Below are 16,944 nucleotides of genomic sequence, written 5' to 3' on the forward strand. Positions count from 1 at the left end.
TGGGATCCTGCACTGACTGATTTTCCCAATCTACCTGCACATTGAAATTCCCCGTGATTATCAGAACATTGCACTTTTCTATGTGCCTTTTCAATCTCCCATTATAATTTGTACCACATATCCTGGCTTTTTTGACAACGTCTTGGGTCTGTATGTCTACCATGACAAAGAGAAACAAAAGCCTTTCATTTATGTAGCACTGTTCAACCTCAGGTCATCCCAAAGTAAGCAAAGCAATGCACTGATGGTGATATAAACACTTCTGCTGACGTACTGGGTCGTGCATGTGGCACAGTTCAAAATCTCCAGTGTGCTGACAAGTAGCATTGCTTCATTGTACTTCAACACACTATCGACGATGTCAGCATTATTGTCACTACCAATGTGATGAATTACATGTTATAAAATTGCCTTGAGAGCTCTGAGCACAAGCCCCTTGGCTACCAGGTGATGTCAATGGGTAAATAAGTAGAAAGAACATCCATCCAACATCTTTTCTATTTTGTCTTTTTTTATTTGCTGTTAGCTATAATCTACTTAGCTATTCATTGCTGGCCTTCAACCATGTACTACTAAAACTCTCCCTCATTTAAATCCAAATCACGCGCTAGTCTTGACACCATCATCATCATAATGGTGTCGAGGTCTTCATCGACAACAACAGTGGACGAACAACTACTAAAACAGAAGTGTGCTGACTGTTCACTAAGACCATAAGCTACAGGAGCAGAACTAGGGCATTACGACCATTGAGTCGGCTCTGCATTTCATCTAGCTGATCCATTTTTCCTTTCAGCCCCAAACTCCTGCCTCCTCCCCCCGCAAACTCCCCCCTCCCCGTGTACCTTCAAGCCCTAACCAATATACATAAAGACTTGGGTTTCACAGCTGCCTGTGGCAAAGCATTCCACAGATCCACGACTCTCTGGCTAAAGAAATTCTCCTCATCTCCATTCTAAAAGGACACCTCTCTATTCTGAGACTGCGTCCTCTGGTCTTAGACTTTCCCACCATAGGAAACATCCTCTCCACATCCACTCATCAAGGCCTTTCACCACTCGATAGACTTCAATTAGGTCACCCCTCACTCTTCTGAATTCCAGTGAATACAGGACCAGAGCCATCAAATGTTCTTCATATGACAAGCCATTTAATCCTGGAATTATTTTTGTGAACCTCCTTTGAACCTTCTCCAGTTTCAGCACATCCTTTCTAAGGGGCCCAAAACTGCTCACAATACTCCAAGTGAGGCTTCACCAGTGCTTTACAGAGTCCCAACATTGCATCTTTGCTTTTATAATCCAGTCCTCTTGAATGAATGCCAACATCATATTTGCCTTCCTTACCACAGACTCAACCTGCAAATTAACCTTTAAGGAATCCTGCTGTAGGACTCCAAAGTCCCTCTACACCTCAGATTTTGTATTTTCCCTCCATTTAGAAAAGTCAACCCTTTCATTTCTTCTACCAAAGTACATACCATACACTTCCGAACACTGCATTCCATCTGCCTCTTCTTTGCCCATTCTCCTAATTTGTCCAAGTCCTTCTGTAGCCTCTTTATTTTCTCAAAACTACCTGTCCCTGTATGTACTTTCATATCATCTCCTAACTTTGTAACAAAGCCATCAATTTCATCATTCAAATCATTGGCATATCACGTAAAAGGCATCGGTCCAACACAGACCCCTGCAGAGCACTGCTAGTCACCAGCAGCCAACTTGAAATGGCTCCCTTTGTTCCAACCCTTTGCTTCTTGCCAATCAGCTGCTGCTTTATCCATGTTAGAATCTTTCCTGTAATATCATTGGCTTTGTAGCTTGTTAAGCAGCCTCATCTTTGGCAAAGGCCTTCTGAAAATCCAAGTACACAACATCAACAGATTTTCCTTTGTCTATCCTGTTCGTTATTTCTTCAAAGAATTCCAACAGATTTGTCAGGCAAGATTTTCCCTTGAGGAAACTATGCTGACTGAAGCCTATTTTATCATATGCCTCCAAGTACCCTGAGATCTCATCCTTAATAATCGACTCCAACATCTTCCCTACTACTGAGGTCAGACTAACTGGCCTATAATTTCCTTTCTTCTCCCTCTCTCCCTTCTTGAAGAGTACAGTGACATTTTTCAAGTTTCCAGTCTTCTCGAACCATATGCCTCCAAGTACCCTGAGAACTCATCCTTAATAATCGACTCCAACATCTTCCCTACTACTGAGGTCAGACTAACTGGCCTATAATTTCCTTTCTTCTCCCTCTCTCCCTTCTTGAAGAGTACAGTGACATTTTTCAAGTTTCCAGTCTTCTCGAACCATTCCAGAATCTAGTGTTTCTTGAAAAATCATAACTAATGCCTCCACAATCTCTTCAGCCACCTCTTTCAGAACCCTTGGGTGTACACCATCTGGTCCAGGTGACTTATCTACCTTCAGTCTTTTCAGTTTCCCAAGGATCTTCTCCCTAGTAATGGTAGCTTCACACACTTCATGACCCCTGACACCTGGAACTTCCACCATACTGTTAGTGTCTTCCACAGTGAGGACTGATGCAAAAATAACTTATTCGGTTTGTTCCCCATTACTATCTTTCCAGCATCATTTTCCAGCAGTCCGGTATCCACTCTTACCTCTCTTATACACTTTATATATCTGAAGAAACTATGATATCCTCCATAATATTATTGGCCAGCTTACTTTCGTATTCCATCTTTACCTTCTTAATGACTTTTTCAGTTGCTTCTGTTGGTTTTTAAAAGCTTCCCAATCCTCTAACTTTCCATTAATTTTTACTGTATTATATGTCCTCTCTTTGGCTTTTATGTTGGTTTTGACTTCCCTTGTTAGCCATGGTTGTGTCATCTCATCTTGTCTTTAGAATACTTCTTCCTCTTTGGGATGTATATATCCTTTGCCTTCTGAATTGCTTCCAGAAATTCCATCCATTGCTGCTATGCTGTCATCCCTGCCTGTCTTCTTTTCCAATCAATTTTGGCCAACTCCTCTCTCATGCCTCTGTAATTCTCATAATAACTCCTCTCTCATGCCACTGTAATACTGATATATCTGACTTTAGCTTCTCCTTCTCAAATCTCAGGGTGAAGTTGATATTATGACTTTTTGCCCCAAAGGGTTCTTCTACCTTAAGCTCTAATCAATTCCAGTTCATTGTGCAACACCCAATCCAGAATAGCTGATTCTTGAGTGGGCTCAACCACAAGCTGCTCTAAAAGTCAACTAGTAAGCATTCCAGAAAGTCCATCTCTTGGAATCCCGCGACAACCTGGTTTTCCTAATCTATCTGCAAATTGAAATCCCCCATGACTATTGTAACATTGCTCTTTTGGCATGCATTTCCCATTGTAACTTGTAGACCACATCCTTACTACTGTTTGGATGTCTGTACATAACTCCCATTAGGGCCTTTTTACCCTTGCGGATCCTTAGCTCCATCCACAATGATTCAACACCTTCCATGCTGTCACCTCTGTCTAATGTAAGTGCTCCTGGATGGTAGTCATTGAGGCAGTATAACATTTTCTTCATAGGCACTGATATAATAAAAGCATCCTAGAAGCAGATGGGTATCTCATACTGCCAAAGTAGGAGGTTAAAGATCTCAGTGAACACACCAGTCAATTGATCAACACAGGTCCTTAGCACTTGACCATGTACCCCGTCTGGGCCGGATGCTTTTCGTGGGTTCACCCCCCTGAAGGCTGCTTGCACATCAGCCTCTGAGACTGAAATCACAGGATCATCAGGGGCTATGGGAGTTCGTAATGGTTCCTCTATCTTTTGATGGTCAAAGTCAGCATAGTAGGCATTGATCTCATCTAGAAACAAAGACCCTGTTGTCACCAATGTTGTTTGATTTTACTTTATAAGAGGTGGTAGTATTCAAGCCCTGCCACAACTGTTCAGCATCCTTTGCTGATTCAAGTTTAGTCCGGAATTGCTACTTCACCCATGAGATGGCTTTCTGAAGATCATATGTGGACCTCTTGTAACTTTCTTGGTCACCAGACTTGATTGCCTCTGATATGGCCCACAGCAGACTGCAGATTTCATGGTTCATCCAGAGCTTCTGATTGGGGAAGACTCTGAATGATTTTGTGAGAACACTCTTGTCTACAGCTGTTCTAGTAAGCTCCATGACAACCATGGTGGATTCTTGCAAATCCATAGATGTGTCCTTGAACATGGCCCAGTCCACAGACTCGAAGCAATCCTGTAGCCACTCCTTTGCCTCTTGAGACCACCTCTTTGTTGTTCAAAGGAGTTCAAAGGAGATGTTAGGAGCATTTTTCATAACATAGAGAGTGGTGGGTACCTGGAATGCGTTACATAGGGTGGTGATAGAGGCAGATACGTTAGGGACTTTGAAAAGACTTTCAGATAGACACATGAATTTGAGGAAAATGGAAAGATATGAACATCCTCTGGGCAGAAGAGAACAGCAATTTGGTTACTAACGTAATTGGTTCAGCACAACATTGTGGGCCGAAGAGCCTGTTCCTGTGCTGTACTGGTCTATGTTCTATGTAACACTTGCAAGTAGCACTGAAAGTAAAAAGGGCACAGAACATCCTCTGGGTGATGGACTGAAACATACCTGAGATGTTTGATAGCACCAGTGGTGACCAAGCTGAGTCCTGAGGGGTAGAACTATCAGACTTTGTCTGAAGGTGGTGAATAAACTAACACAACGGATAACCCAACTTTACCCCAATCTTACCCCAATCCAGCTGTGGCAGCGGCAGCTAATCATGAAAACATTGGTAGAAGTGCCAATGGCAGGAAACTCCACTGAGGACATACTCCATTCATCTGTGTGGCTTAAAAATTGCACTAAATGCTGCTCAAAACTGGACATTAATGCGACCCTATGGACCATATGCAGGAGGTGAAAAGTACACCATTATAATCTGTATATTTATGATCTGGAAAATCCCTTACTCTGTCATTACTGTTAAGCCATGAGACCAATTTCCATTCAGTGATGAGTGCTGCAAAGAGCATGCCTGGAGAAGTAAAAAGTATACTGTATCTAAATAAGATGAGGTGCCAGCATAGCGAAGCTGAAATTTAGGATGACATGCACAGTAAACAGCATAAAACAAGCAGTGATCTCATCTTGGAGTTCTGTAGTCGTACCACATCTTATCATGAATGGTAGTGGATAATTAGGCACTTAACAGGTGGAGGAGATTTCAATAATAATCTTATGCTCAATGCTGGCAGGGAAGAGCATGTGAGTATGAAAATAAAAGGCTGAAGCATTTAAAATCACGGTCAGCCAGAAATTCAGAATAGATAATCCAGCCTAGTTTCTGCCTTAGATTCCCATTATCCAATTCAATTCACACCATGTGTTAAGAATGAAACAGTTTAGAGCATTAAGAGACATGGCAAAGGCTAGGGACAAGATAACACGCCAGCTGTTGCATTGAACACATACACTCCAGAATTAGCTGTGCAGGTATAGCAGAAACAATAGCATTTACACAACAATGTGGATTGTTGCACAAGCATACCCTGTTCATCTAAAAAAGACAAATCCAGTCCAGCTAAATAATACCCAATCATTCATCAGCCATAAGAAAAGTGATCAAAGATTTTGTAGAGAACAGTCAGGCGGCACTTACTCACCAACAAAATGGCCAGTTTGAGTTTTGTCAGGACCAATTCACAGCACAGCCTTGATCCAAGCATGGACCAGCATTTCATGGCTAAAATCCAGACAGGACAAGTGCAACTGTCCTTGACTTTAAGACAACAGTTGACCAAGAGCGGCAACAAGGAAACCTCATAAAACTTAAGTCAATGGGATTCAAAATGGAAACACTGCAATGGGTGGAGTCATAACATTCACCAAGGAAGGTGGCTGCAGTTGTTAGAGGTCAACCACTTCAATCCCAAAACATTTCTGCAGGAACTCCTCGAAGCATGGTCCCAGACCCAATTCAACCAGCACAAAATATTTCATCCACGACCTTCCTTTCATCATAAGAAGATGTTCGCTAATAATTACACAACATTCAGTTCCATTTGTAGCTCCACAAAAAGTGAACAGGACTATACCTGCATGCAGCAGAATCTAGACAACGTTTGAGCATGGGCTGATAAGTGACAAGTAAAATTCACATCATTCAGATGACTGGTAATGACCACCTCAGGGAAGATTATCTTGGGCATCCAATGACAATGCAATCATCAAATCCCTCACAATCAACATGCTGGGATTGTCACTGACCAGACACTCAACTGGACCAAACACATCAATACCATAACTGCAACTGCAGGAGGGAAAATGGGATCCTGTGGCAAGTGACACATCTTTTTACACTACAAAACCTTTCTACTGTCTCAACTCACAAGGCAGAATCTTGATAAAAGAGTACAGTTGCTTTGCCCAGATGAGTGCAGTTGAGAAGTTTTATATTGTCCAGAAGGTTGTCAGCCTATCACCCACCTTAAACTTTTTTTCCTCTTGTACTAGCGCAAAGTACTTGCAATGTGTAGAATCTACAAGGCCACAAGAATTGTGAAGACTACTTTGACAACCCTCCCAAAATACAATGTCTACCACCAAGAAGGACAAGGGCAGCAGATGCATGAAAACATCATCATGTGTTTGTTTCTACCAAAGTAGTAGTTTGTTCAGATATGGAAATATATTGCTAATACTTCGCCATTGCTGGATCTAAATTGTGGAACTAAATTGCTTAACTAGTATTGTTATGGCCATTATATCAGCAGAGGGTCCTGCAGCAGTTCCAAAAGCAAACCTACTACCATTTAGGACAATTAGGGATGGGCATTAAATACTGGCACTGTCTGTGACATCACAATGGTGAGAAATGAAGAAAATAAACCATTGCTGTAATTTTTCTGGATAAAAACACTGACTAATATTTAAATCTATTTCATTGACTGGGGGGCCGGGGAAAAAAAGCTTAAGGAGTGTTTTGAGGGGCTAACTTGAGAGCAGCAGCTATATTATTGGCTCAACTGTACTTTGCTGCTGATCATACTGTCATTGCATTCTTTCAATACCAATGGATAGCATTGAATTCTAAAGCTCACTATTATACGTATAGGTGTCTGAACTTTAAGAAAGTCTGTCACTTTGTGTCAATCGTTCATTTTATAGAAGGAGGGAAGGCAATTGGAAAGTTGGTCTGAGTAAAAATGCTGTTTTACAATAGTATGAAATAGAAGCTCCAATGAAACGCTTTTTGGGGGAAGAATTAAAGGGACTGAGAAATAGACAGACAGACAAACAAATAAATAAATAAAATTATAGTTCATGGAGACACAAGAAAGACTGTAAATGCTGGAAATCTGGAGCAACACACAATTGCTGGAGGAACTCACTGGGTCAGGCAGCACCTGATAGGAGAGGATAGTGGACCATGGAATATGGGGAGGTAAGGAGGGGGGGCAGAGGGAGGACTACGTGGGCAGAATGAAGGATGGGAGAGGGCTGATGGGGCCAGTGGGGTAAGCAAAATCAAAGTGGGGGTGGAGGAGGGGTTATGGAGGGGTGTGTTTATGAGAAGTTAGAAATATTGCTGTTGATACCATCAGTTTGGAGATTACCAAACTTGTGCCATTCCTCTAATGCAGAGGTTCCCAACCACCAGGCCGCAAAGCATGTGCTACCGGTCCGCGAGGAAACGCTATGAGTCAGGTGCACCCATCCTCGTTCCCTGTCACGCACTGTTGAACTTGAATGTAGGGTTGCCAACTGTCCCGTATTTGCCGGGACATCCCGTATATCGGGCTAAATTGGTTTGTCCCATATGGGACTGCCCTTGTCCAGTATTCCTCCCGCTAAGGTAGAGCGTTCCTATGAAACCTTTCGTGCCAAAATGGCGTAAAACGAAGAAGCAATTACCATTAATTTATATAGGAAAAATCTTTGAGCGTTCCCAGACCCAAAAAATAACCTACCAAATAACACATAAAACCGAAAGTAACACTAACATATAGTAAAAGCAGGAATGATATGATAAATACACAGCCTATATAAAGAAGAAATAATGTATGTACATTATAGTTGAGAAGATCAAACCAAAACCGATTTGTGGAAAAAAATCGGCACGTACGCGCATGCGCACACAGGTGCCCGTGCAAGGCTTCATGGTCATGGTAGTCTTTCCTGGGGTAAAGTGCCCTGGAATTTGACTGCTACTTTTGTCTCTTATTTTGGGAATGAGAAAGTTGGCAAAGCTAACAGTAAAAGACATGTTGAGGTGATTTTCACCCTACTTGAACAACCTCTACCTCTACAACCACCGCCCCCCCCCCACCGTCGGCCGGTGCGCAAGAATATTGTCAATATTAAGCCAGTCCGCGGTGTGAGAAAGGTTGGGGACCCGTGCTGTAATGTGTGTATAGTCTCAAGTTGGCAGTAGAGTTAGCAGTAGATAGGAATGTCGGTGTGGGAATGGGAAGGGGAATTGAAATGGGCAGCCAATGGGAGATCCTTGCAACACACACAAAATGCTAAAGGAACTCAGCAGGCCAGGCAGCATCTATACAAAAGAGTACAGTCGACGTTTCAGGCTGAGACCCTTCAGCAGGACTAGAAAAAAAAATGAGGAGTAGATTTAAAAGGTAGGGAACCGAAGAGCGAGGTAAAGTAAAGAGCTGGGAAGTAGATTGGTGAAAGTGACACAGGGCTGGAGAAGGGGGAATCCAATAGGAGAGGACAGAAGGCCATGAAAGAAAGAAAAGTGGGGAGGAGCACCAGAGGGAGATGATGGTTGGGCAAGGAGATAAGGTGAGAGAGGGAAAAGGGGATAGGGCATAGTTGGGGGGGGGTGGTATTACCAGAAGTTCAAGAAATCAATGTTCATGCCATGAAGTTGGAGGCTACCCAGATGGAATATAAGGCATTGTTCCTCCAACTTGAGTGTGGCCTAATTGTGAAAGTGGAGGAAGCCATGGATTGACTTATCAGAATGGGAGTGGGAAGTGGAATTAAGATCATAAGACATTAAAGAAAGATCTTAAAAATTTAAATGGGTGGCCACTGGGAGATCCCGCATCTTCTGGCAGATGGAGCATAGATGCTCATTGTAGTGGTCTCCCAATCTACATCGGGACTCACCATGGGCACTGGATAGAGTAAATGACCCCAAAAGACTCACAGGTGAAGTGTCACCACATCTGGAAGGACTGTTTGGGGCCCTGAATGAGAGTGAGGGAGGCAGTTTAGGAGCAGGTGTAACACTTGTTCTGCTTGCAAGGATAAGTGCCAGTAGGGAGATCAGTGGGGAGGGACGAATGGACAAGGGAATCATATAGGGAGCAATCCCTGTGGAAAGCAGAAACTGGGTGGGGGGGGAGGGAAAGATGGCTTGGTGGTGGAATCTTGTTGGAATGGCGGAAGTTACAGAGAATTACATGCTGGGCACGGAGGCTGGTGGGGTAGTAGGTGAGGATAAGAGGAACCCTACCCCTGGTAGGTTGGTAGGAGAATCGGGTGAGAGCAGACGTGCTTGAAATGGAAGAGATGCTGTTTAGGGCAGTGTTGGTGGTGGAGGAAGAGAAGCCCCTTTCTTTGAAGGAGGATTCTGGAATGAAAAGCCTCATCCTGAGAGCAGATGCAGCGGAGACGGAGGAATTGAGAGAAGAGCTTCTCCCGCTGGTAGATCCTGGCTGTTTTGGTGCACAGAGAGAAGCTGCTCATGTTTCATAGGTCTTTTTGACTTTACATCACAGCATATTATAAATAAGATGATGAATTGATCTATCTTTTAAGTAAATATATCTTTTTATATTTATTATATACTTTCAGATTGTCAGTTATTCAGAAGGAATAACGTTAATGGTGTGCATCCATTACTTACTGGACAAGAAGTGCTGGGATGTGGGTCCAAAATCTCTATGAGCTTCATGCAATTGTTTCAGACGCTCATCTATGGACACCTGAAAAGAAGGGAGAGGTGAGTTACTAACATCATTGTTTGGTCAAGTTAGCCACTAAGAGAATCGTTTGTAAAACCACATTCTCTTTTTCTTTTCAGGGAGTTAAAATAAGTATGTATGGGTATTTCAGACTGCATTTCATGTTTATCATAACTTTACATCCAATTCTTTTCTCCTTAAAATAAATATATCGGAAGCAGTATCTCCAACACCATCACACTGAGCACGGGGGCCCCCCAGGGCTGTGAACTCAGTCCACTGCTGTTCACTCTGCTGACCCACGACTGTGCTGCAACACACAGCTCGAACCACATCATCAAGTTCGCCGATGACACGACCGTGGTGGGTCTCATCAGCAAGAGCGATGAGTCAGCATACAGAGAGGAGGTGCAGTGGCTAACGGACTGGTGCAGAGCCAACAACCTGTCTCTGAATGTGAACAAAACAAAAGAGATGGTTGTTGACTTCAGGAGGACACAAAGCGACCACTCTCCATTGAACATCGACGACTCCTCTGTAGAGATCGTTAACAGCACCAAATTTCTTGGTGTTCACCTGACCGAGAATCTCACCTGGTCCCTCAACACTAGCTCCATAGCAAAGAAAGCCCAGCAGTGTCTCTACTTTCTGCGAAGGCTGAGAAAAGTCCATCTCTCACCCCCCATCCTCACCACATTCTACAGAGGTTGCATTGAGAGCATTCTGAGCAACTGCATCACTGCCTGGTTTGGAAATAGTACCATCTCGGATCGCAAGACCCTGCAGCGGATAGTGAGGTCAGCCGAGAAGATCATCGGGGTCTCTCTTCCCGCCATTACAGACATTTACACCACACGTTGCATCCGTAAAGCAAATAGCATTATGAAGGACCCCATGCACCTCTCATACAAACTCTTCTCCCTCCTGCCATCTGGCAAAAGGCACCGAAGCATTCGGGCTGTCACGACCAGACTATGTAACAGTTTCTTCCCCCAAGCCATCAGACTACTCAATACCCAGAGACTAGACTGACACCAACCTACTGCCCTCTACTGTGCCTATTGTCTTGTTTATTATTTATTGTAATGCCTGCACTGTTTTGTGCACTTTATGCAGTCCTGGGTAGGTCTTTAGTCTAGTGTAGTTTTTGTATTGTTTCATGTAGCACCATGGTCCTGAAAAACGTTGTCTCGTTTTTACTGTGTACTGTACCAGCAGTTATGGTCGAAATGACAATAAAAAGTGACTTGACTTGAAATATTACATAAAATACATAACTAGCAATTAAATAATTAATTTCCACTTTAACGCTAATTGGATTTTTCTTCTCTTACTCTTTCACCTGTAGTGCACTAAGAGAAGAATATAAATACTTTTTATGCAGAATCAATATGAGGACTGTCTGCTTCTGGTTAAACGGACCAAAATGACAATTTCAAATCATATTTGTGGTCAGCTCTTTAACCTGTGGTCAGGAGAAATGCAAAATCATCTCTCTTTTGGTGCCTTGTCATGCACACCACAACAAAAATATACGATTTTCTAAAATGTTTCAGCTATGTGCCCAAATCTCATTTTAAAGGAGTGCTTCTACTTTATCTTTTTTTGGCCCTATTCCAATTTCTCCATTTCATCAGGCAATCTTTTACCTTTAAGAATTACAGTAGCATGATGACTCTATTATTAAAATAACAATCTGGAGGACAATCCAGTTATCTGTGTTCCCTCTAGCTAGGTATTTTAAATTCTATTAATTCCATCATTACAACTAAAGGACTATTCTCCTAAGTGGGGAGGAAGACAGTCTTAAAAGAGTCGTGCTGCAACAAGCTCTAGGGAGGGAAATCTGCTATGCTCAATGAGTCAGGGTTCCATGGGACCCTGGTACGGCAATTTAAATGCAGAAGCTGCAGAGAGTAGTCGACCCTGTCAAATACACCACAGGCACATACGTCTCCACCACTGGTAGTATCTACAGGAGGCACTGCATCAAAAAGACAATATCTATCAACAAAGAACCACACCACCTGGGCAATGCCATCTTTTTGCAGCTATCAATGGACACGAGGTAAGAAGCCTGAAGTCTCACACCACTAGGTCCAGGGATAGCCACCTCCCTTCAACCAGCAAAACCCCATTCACCACAGTTTAGCCACACTATGACCGCTTTGATTACTTGCACTAAAATGGACTTTTGGTTTTGTTTTGTTCTAATTCTACTTTCCTGTTGAAAGAATGGATGATTTATGCTTAGTTTACGTGTTTCTTGTGGACGCTGCTGATATGATGATATGTCACTGTGATGCTGCGAGAAGTCTATTTTTATTGTACCTGTGCATATATGCACTTATATATGAATATGATAATATAGTCACCTTTGACTTTGAATATGATTGACTTAACTATCCTCCCAAAGGCCAAGTAAGCCATTCATCCAATTAGAGTTAGGCAATAAATGCTGGCTTTGCTATTGATGCTCATGCCCTATAAAAGAATTGAAGAGTTGGTTCTGCATGGTTTTCCTGTAGGTGCCAAATTGAGAAAAGCTTTGCATTAAACGTTATGTCATCTCTGATAAACCTGCACTCCATCAGTCTGGGGCTGATCTCAAATCCAGTTACAGAGTGAGAGATGAGTGTACTGACCCAAACTATTTGAATTGCTAATTCTTTTTTGTAAACCATGTTAATACTTACAGTGCCATTGAGCATTGGAGCCTGCAGCCGGAGACAGTGATGTAAAAAATGATTAAATTATTCCAGTTATTCACCAGGTAAAGTACTTAGGAGACTAAATAGAATGGAAGTAAGCTTAACCTGACACATCTGAATAAATGATCAAATTAAAAGACTAGTGAGTGATGTAAATGTATTCAGTTGCCTGCAGTCTCACAAACAGTGTCAGTACATGGTAGAATTATATAATCAGAACCACAGGAAGAGGGGTGGAGAAGGAGGTAAGTAGCAGATCAGAGTTGGAAGCACACTGTGCAATATTAATAACAAACTTTCTTTCTCCAGTCCTGCTGAAGGGTTTTGGCCCGAAACGTCAACTGTTCTTATTTCCATGGATGCTGCCTGGCCTGCTGAGTTCATCCAGCATTTTGCGTGTGGGATTTCCAGCATCTGCAGATTTTCTCTTGATTCTAACAAGTTTCAGTACTTCTTTTGCTTACTGCTATTTTAATGAAACTGTAAAACTGCTTTATATCAGCAATATTAACTATGTGTAGCAAGATGCCTTCTATGGCTTGCTGTTGTAGTGAGTTCATCATCGGTAGCAGTGTGACAGTACCACAGCTGATCATGCGCTGAAAGGCAAAGCGGTGAGATTGACTCACAATTTTTTTACTAGAATGTTACCTGGGTTTCATCTCCTAAGTTACAGAGAAAGGTTGAACAAGTTGGGTCTTTATTCTTTGGAGCGTAGAAGGTTGAGGGGGGACTTGATAGAGGTATTTAAAATTATGGGGGAGATAGATAGAGTTGATAGGCTTTTTCCATTGAGAGTGGGGGAGATTCAAACAAGAGGACATGAGCTGAGAGTTAGAGGGCAAAAGTTTAGGGGTAACATGAGGGGGAACTTCTTTACTCAGAGAGCGGTAGCTGTGTGGAACGAGCTTCCAGCAGAAGTGGTTGAGGCATGTTCGATGTTGTCACTTAAAGTTACATTGGATAGATATACGGACAGGAATGGAGGGTTATGTGCTGAGCGCAGGTTGGTGGGGCTAGGTGAGAGTAAGAGTTCAGCACGGACCAGAAGGGCCAAGATGGCCTGTTTCCGTGCCGTAATTGTTATATGGTTATAAAAGGTGATAAGGTGATGAACATCAGGGCACACAATTAACCTGACCACAACTTCACCAATCCATGTGATGCAGATTCAGCAGCAATGACCAAAAGAGAGATTGGAGATTCGAGCCCCACTGTCACACAAGTAAAAGCCTCCACTGCATTACTGACAGGCCGAGGGCAGCAGATGCACGCGCTCAAGATAGGGCACTTTTGAAGTGAGGGGTACAATCGGCTGCAGAGCTGTACTTTGCTGACAGGCCCATGCCTGCTTTACCATCAAGTGAATGATCAAATTTGGTTTAAGGTGAAGTGAAAAAAAGCCTGGCAGGAATAGCACCAAGCATCCCAGAAAAACACGCCATGATCAGAACTGAGCGATACCACGGCTACTAGAACCCTTTGCAAGAGAACCTGATGCAGTCACCTTTGAGGATTCAAGACACAGTGAAAAAAAATGAGCTTGTGCTCCTGATGAAGTCACAGGTCTGATATTCAGGTAACAGATCCTGAACCAAGCTGCCAGTCTGAATCAATTTGCAAGTCTCTAAGGGACAGATTATTGACAAATAACATTAGAACATCAAAACATGATTATTGTCTGGCTCCGTGCAATTCATTATCTACAGTCAGTGATGATTTTCACACTTGAGGAATGGCATCTTTTTCTGTATATTGGAGGGCTTGGTCCTTTGAAAACATCCAGAGCTCTTCCACAGCAGCCCTCACTGGGAAGGTGAAGAAATTCTGAAAACACGCATCCACGACCACACAATGCCCAGAAAACGGAGTTATGTTACTTATGTCACCCATAGGATGCTAGACATTAAAATATCTAAGTGACCTCGATAGTCTCACAGATTTGGTTGCTCTGATACTGAGCTATAATGCTTGGTTGAGTAACCGGCAAATGTCAGCAACGAGCCTGATGGAAAAGGAAAACTCCTCTGAAGTTGAGTTTTTTTTAAACACTCATATCAGGTTTCTGACATCCTTTTCTATGCCCTTTTTACAAAACTGCTGCCTGTGCTTGATGTTAAATCCTGAATAACCACAAAACACTTTCCAGTAGTCCATCAGTTTGTGGCAAAACCCTACCTTCATGAAATCAATTCAATTTTTGCAGTAGATTTCCCAAATGCTAAAGTAATGACCTAGATTTTGAAAACAGCTGCAAACTGTAGAGGTCTCTCTCTGCAGCCATCAGCGGTTTAAAGATTTTTGAACACGCAAACAAAAATGAACAAGTCCCTGGTATATATGCATTTAGCTGTTGGTCAGTATTTTATCGATTGAACTCCTTCTGGAATTCAGTGAATTAGAGGTGCTAGAGATAACCCACTTATACTCAGGAACTGCGCAGACCTGTACCAGATTGGAAGCTGCGTGGCAGTGCTTTCCGTGCAATTTGATGCAGGGAAATAACAGTAAGCGATCAAGTAAAGCATTTGTTAAATTTGATTTTCTGAGTTATTTGAGTTATTTTTTAATGTTTTAAGTACTTTAAAAAAAAATTAAAGTTTGGTTTTCATGATATGACAACCTTTGGAAAAAATTTGTTAGATTTTGATTCTTTCAAGAACATTTGACAGTTTTTGATGTTGAGTACAACACGAGTAGAGTGGTATTGTAGTTGCATTTCTCGACAAGTTTCTTTTGACATGGATCAAGACATTCAAGGTCACGTTTTTGAGATCCACCATAGCAGCTGGGCAAGTTGAATCCATGAATGTAAATAAATCAAAAATTAAAGAATTAACATTGGTAATAATAACCATGTAACTAATGATTGTTTGATGGACACAACATCTGGATTAGTCATGTTCTTAAGGGAAGTATCATCCTTTCTTGGTCTGGCCAATGTGTAACTTGAGACCCTTAACTATCCCTTTGATACAGGCAATTAGGTTTGGATCAAGTGCCAACCTTGACAATGACATACAGACACGAAGACTGCAGATTCTGACTTTGTCAGGACGTGTAACTTCATTTACAAATGGCGTAAGGTTCACTTTATTTTTTGTAGCTGGGGCCTGCACATAATTCCATTACATTTCAAAATGCCATTTTACTGTTTACGTCCTCACTTTTAGACTCATGCTGACTTGGTGCTGTATACTACATACGGCAAATTCACATTTCATTTTACAATGTATGCTCAGACACAGTGACTTTCTGGTGACAGTGAACATAAAGGCAATCAATCACTTCCAAGCACAAATTGAGATAGGATGTCTTCTTACAAGCACAGGATGCACAGATTAAAAATTTTAATCAAGCCTATGTACATTGGTGATATCTTCCAGGACAGGCTAAAAAATATCAGCACCATTTCAGCTCAGTCACTTGAACACATAAAAACTGTATATGCAATATTGCCCAGCTACAGAGGTCATTGTGGTATCAATTTTGCACAATTTTAGGCACTGTATTGTGATTTTGTACCTCAACCATCAGGTAATTTGATAAAGGTAAAGTGAAACTTGATCACAATCATAAAAATAGGACTATTATTAGGTCTGAACAATCCTGTAGGGCTGGTATTTTCGGACATGAATTGTTGCCATTTAAGATGTTATTGGTGTCTCCCAAATCTTTATCTGCCTATTGATTTACTCTGAATCGTTCCAGCATGAAATATTCTACCTTCTTAACAAATGCCATGCTCCTTGAAAGTTTACAATGTCCACAATTAGACTGCAACAATCAAACAAAAGCAAATCTTCAGCACAAACATTGATTCAAAATAAGAATCCTTCTAATATCTCAAACAAGACTTCAGATCCTTTGCAAATACTTTTTTTCCTTACTTATACTTTTTTTCCGTATTTACACCCAGCAGCCTAGGCAGCAAAGAGCTTTTCCATATGGATCAATATTATTTTATTTTTTTTCTCTTTTTAACAAAACAGGATCAAATTGATGTCCAGCTTCTATACAGAGATAATTAGAGTGTTAACTTACAGATAGATTATGACTGATGGGGCGTTCCTGATCTATTTGTTATTAAGTGTTATTTTTCTTGGTCTGAAGAAGGTCAAAGGTAGTTTTGAAAAAAAGTATAGCTGAAAGCGAAACTGAAAATTGCCATATCAAAAGACTGAAATTGAAAAAATATTCCCTTATTTTATTGTTAAATATCAATTGTGTTATATACTGAATGGTCTCTTCCTTTGCAAAATTCTCACACAACATTTTTTCTTGTTTGCAAAAAGGAACTTCTGAGAAATACTCCAAGA

General features: G+C 41.6%; 1 protein-coding gene across 9 annotated transcripts in view; it reads right to left on the reverse strand.

Moving 5' to 3' along the window:
* The window catches only part of dmd (dystrophin), a 1,998,855-nt gene that overhangs the window by 157,546 nt on the left and 1,824,365 nt on the right, over positions 1 to 16,944 (reverse strand). For all 9 annotated transcript variants that reach the window (XM_063050913.1, XM_063050911.1, XM_063050907.1 and 6 more), the window contains one exon: positions 9,857 to 9,935. In XM_063050913.1, coding sequence (XP_062906983.1) covers positions 9,857 to 9,935 — 79 coding nt within the window. The remainder of the gene's footprint in view (positions 1 to 9,856; positions 9,936 to 16,944) is intronic.

This window comes from Mobula hypostoma, chromosome 6 (assembly GCF_963921235.1).
Source record: "Mobula hypostoma chromosome 6, sMobHyp1.1, whole genome shotgun sequence".
Taxonomy (NCBI): Eukaryota; Metazoa; Chordata; class Chondrichthyes; order Myliobatiformes; family Myliobatidae; genus Mobula; species Mobula hypostoma.